This window comes from Cololabis saira, chromosome 13 (assembly GCF_033807715.1).
Source record: "Cololabis saira isolate AMF1-May2022 chromosome 13, fColSai1.1, whole genome shotgun sequence".
Lineage (NCBI taxonomy): Eukaryota > Metazoa > Chordata > Actinopteri > Beloniformes > Belonidae > Cololabis > Cololabis saira.
Window position 1 is genome coordinate 12,227,293 of NC_084599.1, and position 13,956 is coordinate 12,241,248.

The following is a 13,956-nucleotide window of genomic DNA, read 5'->3' on the forward strand; positions in this document are numbered from 1 at the left end:
TGTCTTAAATTAATGCAAAACAACAAAGTGCCTGGTCCTGACGGTTTTCCGGCTGATTTTTATAAAAAATTCTCTCATCTACTTACCCCCCTACTTTTAGATATGTTCAATGATTCTTTGAAACAAGGCTCCCTTCCCCCAACTCTAAATCAGGCTTCAATTTCGCTAATTCTTAAGAAAGATAAGGACCCAAAAGAATGTGGCAGCTGGAGGCCAATAAGTTTGCTGAATTCGGATGTAAAGCTCCTGGCTAAAGTCTTAGCATGTCGGTTAGACCCTTGTGTACCGGACATAATCTCAGAGAGCCAGACAGGGTTCGTCAGAGGACGGCAACTGTCGTCTAACATCAGGCGGCTGTTAAATGTTGTGCTTTCTCCCAATGTTGCTCAAGCGGCTGAAATGGTTATATCGTTAGATGCGGAGAAAGCGTTTGATCGGGTTGAATGAGACTATTTGTTTTCTGTTTTGGGGAAATTCGGTTTTGGGGCTAAATTTATTTCTTGGATACAACTTTTATATTCTGCTCCGACAGCTTGCGTAACAACTAATTCCCACAGGTCTGATTATTTCTCGTTAACGAGAGGAACCCGTCAAGGCTGCCCAATGTCCCCCTTACTCTTCGCTATAGCAATTGAGCCTCTCTCTATAGCACTCAAATCATCCCCTCTCTTCACCGGTATTTATAGATCTGGACTGGAACACCGGGTATCTCTTTATGCTGATGATCTTTTGCTGTATGTCACAGATCCGGTTAATTGTGTTGATAATATTTTACAAATTTTGAAAACCTTTGGGTCGTTTTCTGGTTACAAGTTAAATGTCGGAGAAAGTGAGTGCTTCCCTATTAATGAAGCGGCAAAACAAATCCCGTCAGGCACCTTACCATTTCGCCTGGCCCGCACTAGTTTTTGTTATTTAGGTGTCAACATTGCTCACTCCTTCCCTTCTATTCATAAATATAATTTTGCTAAGTTGGTTATGGAAATTAAGTCTGATCTGAAGCGCTGGAATTCTCTTCCTCTTTCTGTGATGGGTAGAATTAGTTCTATTAAAATGAACATTCTGCCTAGACTCTTATTTCTTTTCCAATGTCTTCCTATATTTTTACCAAAATCTTTTTTTCGTATGGTAGACCAAGTAATCTCAGACTTTATTTGGGCTGGTAAACACCCGAGAGCACGCAGGGCTATATTGCAGAGAAGTCAACGTATGGGAGGCCTTGCATTACCCAATTTTCTATTTTATTATTGGGCAGCCAATCTACAAAAAATTCATGCTTGGTGCAACTCTCCTAGTCTGGATTGGTGCATACTAGAGGAGAACACTTCTCGCCCGTCCTCTCTGGCGGCTCTAGTTGGTGCCCCTTTGACATCTTCTTATCCTAGTTACATTAAAAACCCAGTTGTGCTTTCTTCTTTGAAAATTTTGAAACAATTTAGACAACATTTCAAGCTTTCTGCTCCCACTTTATGCAGCCCGATTTGCAATAATCATTTGTTCCCTCCCTCTAATTTGGATGTGACGTTTGCCTTGTGGAGGGAGAGAGGCTTGACTCACTTCTCAGATTTATATTTAAAAGGCTCATTTGCCGCTTTTAACGATCTTCAAGTCAAGTATAATTTACCCCAGTCTCATAGGTTCCGTTTCTTTCAGGTTCGTGATTATGCCCGAACACACTTTGATTCTTACCCTCAACGTCCATCAAGTTCACTTCTTACTGAGGTGCTTTCACTTCCCAAGGCCCAGGGCAGGATTTCGATTTTGTATGATCTCATATCTTCCTCAGGGCTGGCCTCTCTTGTGGGGCTCAGGGATAAATGGGAAAGGGAACTTGAACTAAACATGTCAGATGAATGGTGGGAGGAGGCTCTAATCAGGGTTAATTCTACTTCTTCATGTGCCCGTCTAAATCTGATTCAGTTTAAGGTCTTACATAGGATCCACTTTACAAAGGCTAAGCTCAACAGGTTGTTTCCGGATAAGAGAAACACTTGCGATAGATGTGGCGGGTCTCCAGCGGACCATACTCATACTTTCTTTTCTTGTCCAAAACTAGCCGAATTCTGGTCCTGTTTCTTCAAAAGATTAGGCGAAGCTCTCAATATTACATTGGAACCCTGTCCTTTGATAGCTATTTTTGGAGTGCCCTCTGTACCAACCAGCCTGACCAAGAAACATTCTGATGTTGTGGCTTTTGCCTCGCTCATAGCTCGCAGACGTATTCTGCTACAGTGGAAGGACCCCAATCCGCCTTCTCCTACTTCCTGGTTGAGTGATTTGATGTCCTTCTTGTCCTTGGAGAAGGTGAAATACTCTATTAGAGGCTCAACTGCTAACTTTTACATAAGATGGCAGCCTGTCATCACCTATGTGAATACTCTTACCTCTCTGGATCCTAGCTGATTCTATGTTCTCATGCTGTGAGGTGGGCACCCAGGGCATCCCTCGTATTTATTTAATTTTTTTTTTTTTTTTTTTTTTTTTGTATAATTAATTTGTTTTTTGTATGTTCGGTTTATTTCATTTAGCTGATTTTATATAGTCTCTTTTTCATCCTTTTTATGTACTCTTGTTATCACTTACAGGTTTTGTTTTGTTTGTTTTATTCTGTTTATTTACTAATTAATTAATTTTCTTTTTACATTGTTTTTCTAAAGTCGAGGGGGGTGGGGGGGTTGTTGGAAAGTGCTGCTCTGTTCAGGTTTTAGCACGCCTTTCTCGGAAAATGGGGGAAAAAAAATACGGAGGACCATGTATCTTGTGTTGGATTTCTGTATGTCATTGGTTCCCAATAAAAATATGTGGAAAAAAAAAAATGCAAAACTGCTTGTTGGTCAAAACTGAAATTCTGACGATAAACCATGGAGACCATCTCACTGAGACCTCATAGGAGAGGGACCATCTAGCTTGTTATCAGTGCTTCGTTCAAAAGCCTGAAGTCTGATGGTTGGGGTTGCATTAGTACCTATGGCGTAGGCAGCTTACAGATCTGGAAAGGAACCATTAATGCTGCCAGCACAAAGAGGTTTCAGAGCAACATGTGCTCCCATTCAGATGTTGTCTATTTCAGGGAAGGCCTTGCATACTTCAGCAAGACGATGCCAAAGCACATAATCGCTCCTCCACGACAGCATGGCTCAGCAGGGGAAGAGTCCAGGTGCTGAACTGACCTGCCTGCAGTCCAGACTTTTCACCAACAGAAAACATTTACTGTATCACGAAATGAAAAATCCAGCAATCAAGGCCCAAGACTGCTGTGCAACTACAATCCTACATCAGAAAATAATGGGATAATATCCATGCTCTAAAGCTCCAGCAACTGGTCTTCTCACTTCCCACACATTTGCGGACAGTTATTAAAGAAGGGAGGATGCTGCAGAGTAGTAAACATCACTCTGCTCCAACATTTTTTAGGTGTGTTCCTGCAATCAAATTCAAAAGGATTTTCCATGAAATCGCAAAATATCTTAGTTTTAACATCTGATCTGTCATTTATGTTACAGTGGTAATGAAATACAGATTTATGAGATTTGCAAATTATTACATTCTGTTTTAATGTATATTTTAGACAGCCTCCCAAATGCATTTCATTGTGGCTGTTAATGCATTTCTTCAGATGGTAAAAACCCTGCTGCACTGTCTCTGTAACTAGAGAGACCTTGTTGCCCCAAATCATACCTTCTTAGATGGATACCTCCACAGGAGGCAACAGCAAACTCAGATAAGCTTAAATTTATATAATATGTGTTAACTCACTATATTTTGTGGCAGCCAGGGTATTCATAGCTTTTAATATGTCTTAAAAAAATATGGGTTGGAATAAAATTCATTATTATATTATAATTACTATTCCTTATTATAAAGTTTCTTGGTCCACAAACTTTGAGCCATTTTTTTGGCCCCAATAAATCAATCCCCAGACAAAAGGAACTTTCAAAACCAAATTTCACATTATGCTTGTTTTTGTTTTCTGTGCCCAGACAGCATATCAAGCCAATCTAAATCAACTCACTGATGTCTTAAAAAACATAAAGTGAAGCTTAAATAACACAAGTTCTCTTCAATAGGGAAAGTGTGATATTTTTCATTTATTCTCATTTAATTTATTTCAACAAATGTGTCTGATATTATTAAACACTACCCCTGACAATCCAGGGTCCAGGCCAGGATGCAAGGTTGCAGTCTTACATGCTTCTCTGCTGTTTCTCCAAGACTACCGCCTGCCAATAAAAACTTAGGAACAAATTATGTAATTGGCAATTCTAACAATGTGCCAAGCAAAATAGAATTAGGGTAATTTTCCCTTCCTCCAAAAGTTTCCCAAATGCGACCTGGTCTGAACAATTTTATTTGCTACATCGATCCAACTGAAAATAATAATAAAAAAAAAAACGTGCTTATTAATCACAAAACACAGTTTAAACATTATGACCAAATCTGCTACTACCCAGTGTGTCAGTGGTGTTCCCCGCAGACAGACTGCAGCGTTCACCTTCTTGAATCTTGTAAACTACACTTGGGTTGGATCCCATCTGGTTTAAGTCTGGATAAATGCCAAATTATTAAGTTTTCGTACAAAGTTTTGTTTTGTTCTATTTCATTGCTTTTTTTGTTTACACATGAATCATGCTTTTTATTTCTACTATGTGATGTTTTAATGTCTCTGTAAAGCACTTTGAATCAACTTGTTGTTGAATCGTGCTATACAAATACATTTGCCTGGCCTTGATGTTAAAGCACAGAATAAAATATATTACTTTAGCAGATGTTTATCCGATAACGCTGTTGCTAAATTTAGGGAGGCATTGGCTTCTCATCTTCCTACAGTGGAACATAAAAGGGGTATATAGTGAATATATAGTGAAGCAGTTGAGGGCTGTGACCTAGCTCTGCAGATGTTAGTTAGTTTCCTTGTCAGTAACACTGCAGCGTTGCTTCACTCAGCTTCAGATGCAGTTGCTCCTTTGAGAAAGAGGGTCTCAAACTATAAGACCTTAACTTCCTGGAATAATTCCTGGAATAATTTGCATATCCATATGCTGAAGCTAAAAGTGAATAAAATGGAAAGGAAGTGGTACTCTTGTATTCTCTTTCAGGGTGATGCTGAAAAACTAATTCACATGTTTGTATTTTGGGGGTGTCAATGCTCTGAATATCCTCCAGCTGATCCAAAATGCAGCAGCACCAGTGCTGACAGGAATCAACAAGAGAGACCACGTCTCTCCAGAGTTAGCCTCCCTGCATTGGCTCAGTATAAACTCAGAATCCATTTCAAAATATTATTATTTCTGTATAAAGCCCTTAACGGCCTAGCTCCGCTATATTTGCAAGACCTAATAGTGCCTTATGTTCCTAACAGAGCTCTCTGTTCAAAGAGTGCAGGTTAATACTCCCAGAGTATTCAAATGTGGATTTGAAGGACAGGCCTTCTGCTATCAGGCACCATTACTATGGAACCAACTTCTAATCTGGGATAAGGAGGCTGACACCACCTCCACCTTTAAAACCAAACTGAAAATGTTTCTGTTCAGTAAAGCCTCTAGTTAGTGTAAACCAGTAATCATAGCTGCCATTAAACATAGCTCCGTCATAGATATGCTGCTATAGATCTACGCTGCAGGGGGACACCAACATGATCCACTGAGCGTTGCCCCTCAACCTTTCTCTCTCCTCTTCTTCTCTTTTTCTTTTCTTCAGCTCAATCCACAGCAATTAATTAGAAGCATCTCATAAGCATAATTGTGCTCCATTGTTCTTGCAGTTTGTTGTGCTGGTCTGTAGTACAGAGACGACATGTATTGGAATAGAATAGAATAGAATAGAATAGAATAGAATAGAATAGAATAGAAAGGAATAGGGGTTGTTTCAGGACATAGGTATTACTAAGATGTAGTAAAGTAATCAGTTTTATTCAACACCATGCAACAGATATTGCATATTTCCTCAGTTTTGATATATGTTGTGACTATTTGTCAGTGTGGAGGTGAAATGTTGTGGCTTGCACCATTAAAATAATCAAACAAAAGAAAATCAAACCGCAAATTCTGTCCAGAAAAGGACACACACGCACAGAGATAAATTCTTCAGAAATAAGAAAAGGTTTCCAAGATAACTGCTTCTCTCTAAGTCCACAGATTGTCTAAAAAAAACTAAATCTGATTAGTTCTAATATACTCAACTCTTTCTCATTAGATATAATAATCTGATCCCTTGCAGACAATGAATGTAATTTCATTGATTTGATGGGCGCACTCCCTTTCAAACTAGTTTTCAAACTAGCAGAATATGAAAAAAGATCCTTACCTTTTCCTGGTACTGGCGTCTAGACGAATCAAGAGACTGGATGAGTGCAGTTGCATGGCCGATGAACATGGCGTAGCAGGTGGCTCCTACGATCATACTGAGCATGGTCAGCCAGATGTCCGACATGCTCTCTGGAGCTTGCCTGCCATATCCAATGCACAGCATGTGGCTCATGGCCTTAAAGAGGGCAAATGAGTAGAGCTCACTCCATGAGTCATTCTGTAGGGGAAGAGATGGGAAAAGGATGAGAAAATATGGAAAAGAAAATGGGTTAGATGGAATAGAGTGTATGAAAATTAAGGTTACTTAGCTGGCCGAGAAAAGCTTTTAGCCAAGGCTCACTTTTTGAGAGAGCTAGACTGTTCATTTACATTAGGATGAAAAATATATACAATTTTGATAGAAAGGTTTTAAAAAAAAAAAAAAAAAAAAAAAAACTCTGCCGAGTGTTTCAGGTTTTGTGTTCAGGTTTAGTGAAGGGCCTAATCATCATCACCGAGCAACCTCGCCTTGTTGAGACTGAGCCGAAGTAGACGAGGAAAAGGAGCTGGGCAAATGAGGAGCCTATGCAACCGTCTGCTCCCGTCTGCCTTTGATTTGGTGCTAACACACTCAGTCAGCCCCTTTTCTCCCATCCTGGATTCATTAGAAAGTCCTCCACAGGCACTACTGTCCTCACGCCCTCGCCTCAAAAACAGCCGCGGCTCACACTGATCTAAGTTTACCGCTGTGCACGTGCAAATGATTGCGTCCTCTAAAAGACCTCAGAGCCCTCAGCCAATGATTGATTGGGTGGATTCTATTCTGATTTGTATTTTTCCAGTGTGATTTGCATTTCATTTGAGATTCAAATTTCGCTGGTTTTGGAGGAGCTAAATGAGGACATTAGCAAGAGGATTGCCATCAGATGTTTGAAAACTGAACGTTTAGGAAGGTGATGAAGAAAGGCAGTGAAGCAAAGATGAGCGAAGATGAGATTTCAAAGGTACTTAGTTTTTGGTTACCCTGGTGCTGGGGACTGAGTACATGGTGTCGCTGCGAGCTTTGCTCCAGCTCCAAGCATGGCTTAAAGGCTTGTATCGATATCCAACACTCTTTAAAGATTTTTGATGTGTTGGAGAAAAGAAACTGGACTCAGATGAAATGACTACAAATCTTAAGCACCACAATCATATCTATAGCTTCGTTACTTAAATGCAATGTTGCTTTCTAACTGGAATCAAAGTATCATCCAGAACTCTACAGCGCATTGTATTTCAAACATATAACCTTTTCCAAAAATCATATGAGAAATTTTAAACACCAAAAGAAAAAATATGTGTTAACAATAACAACATGCTGCCACATTACTGATCGATAGACATGGCATAAAGAGGATGAGCTAGGCCTAACTTGTGATTGGACAAGTCTTGTGAGGGCCAGGCGTGGCTCAAAGACTCAAAGAAAATACAGGTTTAAGCCATAACTGGATTTGTGACAGATCTTATCCTGACTCATCCCGACTCAATGCTGTCATTTAAGTTGAGTAAAATGCAGACGTGTGCCATATTTGGGCAAAGCATTCTTTGCAATCTGGGAAGGCACAAAAACAATTTCCCTTTTTGCAGGATTAGTATGGATGTTGTGGTTAATTTTCAGCATTACGGTGGCGCACAACTGTCTCTAACTACACAAAAGGGGGATGGAATTAGCTCTTGTGTTCTTTTTATTTGCCATCAGTCTTCAGTGAGCAGTGCAGATGATAGTTAATTGTACATAATACATTTATGGAGGAGCACAAAGGCAGCTAGGGTCATGGATGATGCATGGTGGCATTATTATAGAAGAGCGAGTATACGTGCATGCTGGCACAGCCGTCTGGGTCTGCATGCTGTTCGTCTCTCAGGATTTATTTGCAAATGAGTCTGCCTGAGCGGGTGGGATGCTCATATGCTGCTTTGTCCGGTTTGCTTGACCGGACAGATAGTCAGATTTTTAATATGTAGACTTCCATAAAAGAGTTCGCCAACAGTGTTAACATTCATTATTTAGAACCAGTGGATTCATGTTTGTATTTATTATTCAAAAGACAGCGAGTTGAAAGATGTTTTGGCATCTGCTGGAATTACTTGATTAAATATAACGAGAAAAAGCAGAAATTATTTTGATTAAAATAATATTATATATATATATATATATATATATATACACATATATATATATATATATATATATATATATATATATATATATATATATATATATATATACATACATACATACACACACACCATAAGGTGATGTATGGAGGTATGTATCACCTTATGGTGATACTTGACAAGTTTGATACGGTAAGAAACCCTGGAGTAGGCTACACGTTAAGTGCATGTCCAGACCTAGAATGTAAGTGCAGGTTAGGCATGTTAAGTGTGGAGGATTAAAGGTGTGAACAGAAGGGGTGTTCTTGGATGAAGTCAGTCTTCAAAGCTATGGCCTGTATCAGGAGGGATGCCACTGCTCTGATAGCAACTAGTGGTTCTTCCACTAACAACAAATCACAAATGAAACTGAATCTGCTTGGTGTGTAGGTATAGCATGTTCCAGAGAGTAGAGAAGTAGTTTTGAAGAAACATAAAAGCCCATGGGACTGAGCCTACAGTATATGGCCTTTTTTTTGTCTTTTTTCATGGCTGATAAGAAGAGCGTTGCTGTAACCAGGGCTAGAGATAACAAATGGCCTGTTTCAGGTGTTGGCTGCCAAATTAACTAAAACGTGACTGGATGTTTTGAGACAAAATTTCCATATTTGAAACAAAACTGACTAACCCCATTTCTGGCACTACTACCAGGTGCTTAAGATAGTTGCTGACAGCAAAAGCACTGCCATCGACATCATCAAATACCACCACGAGCCAAGGGCCACAATGTTCTTCAGAATCAGAGATAAGCCGCAAACGCAGCCCAGAGCAGTGCCCTGCCAGCACACCACTATCAGTACCTGGAAACTGGAAATGGATCTCGGTACACAGCTAACATTTCCAGACAACATAACATCAACATGGCTTCGATACGACGATTGCATCACGTTCCACCAAGCAACTGATCATCTTAGAGCTCAAGGCACCCTGGGAAGGGCACACGGATTAGGCCAATTAGAGAACACGCTCCAAATACCAAGAACTCATGGAGGAGTACAGAGAGCAAGACTGGCTGACTTGCTGTGAGCCTTTGGAAGTGGAATGCAGAGCGATCACTCTGCAAAGTGCAAAGTGCAACGTGCATTATCCGGGTGCCAAAGAGGAAGGCCATCCTAGTTACAACTGAAGCCAAAGAAAAAGCCGATAAATGGCTTTGGTTCAAAAAGGAATATCCTTGGCCAAATTCTGCTGGGTCACCAATTCCTGTTAGGTTGCCTGGGAGAGGATGTTTGAGTTGTTAAAAGAGCCGAGAGACCCAATGTCCCCAGGTCATATCTCCGATGATGTGTCCCAGAGCAGCTGTGTAACGTATATCAAGAAACACCACACTGCCCTGATAACGTCTTTCCTTGAATTAGAGCATCTTGTGTGTAGATACTAGAAGTTCACAGAAGGAGAACCATAAATATAAAACTTCAGCCATTGGACCCGACATAAGATATCCCTCTTAACATGCGCATAGCAGGCTGATCTTGTTGTCTTTAAACCACCATGCAACAAGAAGCAGACTGGACAGAAATCACAAGAGAAGCTTCAGAGAAACTGGTCCCAGCTAAGTTCACAGGTCATTTTAGAGGAGAACTGATGTGAACTGAGGCTAGAAGGAGTCCACTAACCTGTAGGATCATTCCTAACAAGGTTTCAGACTTTTATTGATGCCAAAGCAACTGCATGTGTTTGTACTGAGTGAGCAGTCTGTATATCTGTCTGACTGGGATATTTCAGCTTTGTGATGATAATAGTAAAGGGGAGAAAATGGCCCTCAAAAAAGATGTTCATGCATTGGAATTGTGGGTAATTCTGTTTGGGCTGAGGGGGAAAACAGAGATACATTTTAAAGTGACTCAGATACACAACATGGAAAACTTCTTAGTGTCTGAAAGCTTTCTCGTGGCATGGTGCAAGTTCGTGAGGGCTTCTTTAAGGGCAGAACAAGCACACATTTTGAGTCTTTCTATTCAAATACAAGAAGAAAAAGGAAGACCTGAACAATCTTCAGCATAACAGATGAAATGTGTTAATTGAATAATGTCGTCATAATATTGTGAATTGCATATTAAAATGAAAACCCTTCAGAATCCAGACATCTAAGTCAGTGGTCCCCAACCTTTTCTGTACCGCGGACCTGTTTAATGTCTGACAATATTTTCACGGCCCACTCTAAAAGGTGTAGCTGATAAAAAATAAATAAAATGATATAAAAATGATATTAAAATAAAATTAAATTAAAAGATCGGCACTAAAAACTGTGGTATTTTCACTATAGTAATAATGAATAATAATAAATAAAACATTTTCAAAAAAATAAAATGAAATAATGGAAATTGTAAATTACCTTTAGTATGAGTATTTCTATAAATGTGTTTTTATGTTTGTTTTCTTATTAACGTTTTTTAAAGCCAGGCTTCTATTTTATTTGTTATATATTAAGGAGACCGATATTTAGTACTTTTATTTTGAAGGCGTCGCCGAGACCTTGTAAACATCCGGCGCTTCGGACTTTTAACGGTAAAAGGTTTAACAGCAGTAGAAAGTTTGTCTGCAAGACTAAACTAGTGTCTTGAATGCTAAAGTGGTGCCTAACTGACACAAAAAGCACCTGGCTGATGAGGATCTGTTTGATTTTATTCCTTTATAGGTCTTACGGTGTGTTTGGAGAGCATTTACATCCAAGGAATAAAAACATTGTGAACCATCAGTTTGAGAGTCAACCATCATTAGTCGGGGCTACAGAAATAATGTTTTCCTTCTGTGCGGCCCGGCACCAAATGACCCACAGCCCGGTACCGGGCCGCGGCCCGGGGGTTGGGGACCACTGATCTAAGTGTAACTTTTCACAGTTCAATTCAGGTTTGATCAGACATTTAGTTTCCATATAAAAAGCATTTTTGTCTGTCCATCAGGTCCTCCGAGGGCTTTGTGAGCCTTCCTGAGACACAGAACTGTTGTAGGTGTGCAACCATGAGCCGTCAGACGTGGCTTTGGTAGACGGTGCGAGCTCTGGCTCTTGTGGTAAAACCAGGTTGAGCCTTGTGAACTGTATTTCTTTTAAGAGTCAATGTGTCTACATAGATAAATGAGTGTGTTCTCAAACTTTTACCTGGTAAAAAAATGGTTTAAGTAAAAAATAAAAATAAAAACCTGGTTTGACTCAACCAACTGGTCCACATTGACATACGTAGAACCTCATTCTAGAAACTAGAAAAACCTCAGTCACTTCAGTCGCTGCAAACTGTTACATATATTCAAAAAGTGAAATAGCTCAGAATTCATACATTTGCATGTATGTATACATGTTTAAACATTCAACAGAAACTACTTTACTTTTTATTGTACTTAGTTGCTATGAAAGGCACAGAATGAAACTACCACTCTAGATCACCATATCACCATAAAGTTTATGCGTTGGCTCCTGGCGTTAGCGATCACTAAACCAAATATCTAAGGTAAGTATAATGATATTATTGTGCAAGAATTATCATTCTATGTTCAGTTTAAATATAAGCACGACTTGACAAAAACTGTGTTATTTAGTTACAACCTGTCAGTTCTGCAACATATTTCATTCCTTTCTGTGCCGAGTGTTATCGGGTCCTGGGGGGGGATACCAATATTGACCCTTGTTTGGCGTCTTTTTCTTATCGCTCTCTCTATTTGGCTCCAGATGTGCTTTTTGTTGAAAGAGTGTGAACACATATTTGTTTTGGAAACATTTAATAGTGTGATTCTCACGTACTGTATGGCAGGTTTACCCCAAATATGACCTCATGCTACAGGTCATGCTTGTTTCCCACGTTTAGAACAAAAAAGGATGCTCTGAGTGAAAACATGAAGTGACTGCATTTTGTAGCATTGCCAAAAAATGAAAATGACAACTTTTCTTCTCAAAATTGGGTTGGTTTCACAGGGGCAAAGTGTCCCACAAAGAATGCAGCCCCAACCAGTCTGAGGCTGTTTCAGCAGGTTTCCACATTACTTGACCCAGCAAAACAAAAATGAGCTCAAATGAGAACTTCTAATTCTCTCCAACAAGCATGCATGATAATGGACAAGACTGTAAAAGTTTTATTGGGTGAATCAGTTTAAGCAGTTTTGTGATCAACCAACCCAAGTGTAGGTGTGCATGTGTCCATATCCTTTAAATACTTTAACACTTGACAGATTTACATAATATTTTCAAACCACTTTTTTACAATGTCAACACAGATCTTGGTGCAACAACAATTGAAGAAAATCCTCCCTCAAAAAAGGCATTATAAAAAACCCAACACATGTATGTTCTTTCACAGGCCTGTTTCCCAGAGAGCCTTCTGTAACTTTCCAAGCATGTAAGTGCCTGAATTTAATGCCTTAAAGAAGGATGTGCTGCAGCAGTTCTGGCAGCAGGAGGAAAATGTTGCTCAGGCTAGAAAAGAAAGAGGTTGACAGAAGAACAACTATGCTCTAATGTCACTGATCTACCAGCCAATCAGGCTAAGGTAGATGTAAAAAAAACACCTGTTATCCATGCACACATTATGAATAAACCACGGGCTTCTGTGTAGAGTGGCTGCATTGCTGTATTTCCGTGAACCTCTACTTGCATTTATGATTCAAGAAGGAAGATAGAGTAGAGTCCAGTGAATGCACAGTGCAGCCAGCCGGCCATTTAGCCTGAAAGGAAGCACGAGGATGAGGATCATTTAACGCTGCATCTCTCATTTAAAGCATCTGTGAGCGGGACCTGACCTTGATTAGATGGCAACGACACCGAACTCAAGAAATGGCAAACAACATGTGTTGCCCTGAAGTATCAGACTGAAAACTGAATGATAATAATACATTTTCTCCGTGGTCAAGCCCTTTGGGGATAATTGAAAGTATCCTCACAAATATTAGAGTGTGGTATAGAAGCTGAGCCTTCGTGACAAGTTCAGAAATGATTAACATCAGCTTTAGTGTCATTAAGAAACCATCACCACAGTCTCATTTGCAGCCAAGTGAAACAATCAAATCCAAAACAAGTAGCAACAAAGTAGCTAACACAAAAAAAGCATAAAAGGCAAATTTAAACATACTTGGATATGTACAGGCTTTTACTTCAACATATGTCCAAACAGTCTCTTACTGTCACAATCATCCAGATATATTAAGTGTGGAGTGCTTCATATTACAGTGCTGATTGACCGACTCATGACTGTAGTACACTTGCAGGATTAATCCAGTATTACTGAACTGAACTCCTACAGCACCTGTCTATACCCATATCTTGAAAGTTTTTAAAACAATATTCAGCCAATAAGTGGTCAGTCTCCCAGAAACAAACCCAAACCACAGATTTGCTTCCAACCAGCACAATTATGACGATATGTCTAATTCATTAACCGGCTTGGGCTGATCCATGTTGGCATGCGATCCACTTGACCGAGTTAAACCTCCAGCAGTCTGGAGGGGATGCTAACGTGAAGTAAAACAAGTACACCCACACAGAAAGGTT

At 39.7% G+C, this 13,956-nt stretch overlaps 1 protein-coding gene across 1 annotated transcript in view; it reads right to left on the minus strand.

Annotated features, from left to right (window-relative positions):
* hcn2b (hyperpolarization activated cyclic nucleotide-gated potassium channel 2b) overlaps positions 1-13,956 on the minus strand; it is a 55,687-nt gene that overhangs the window by 32,121 nt on the left and 9,610 nt on the right. The window contains exon 4 of the mRNA XM_061737725.1: positions 6,304-6,522. Within this exon, the coding sequence (XP_061593709.1) occupies positions 6,304-6,522 (219 nt within the window). The remainder of the gene's footprint in view (positions 1-6,303; positions 6,523-13,956) is intronic.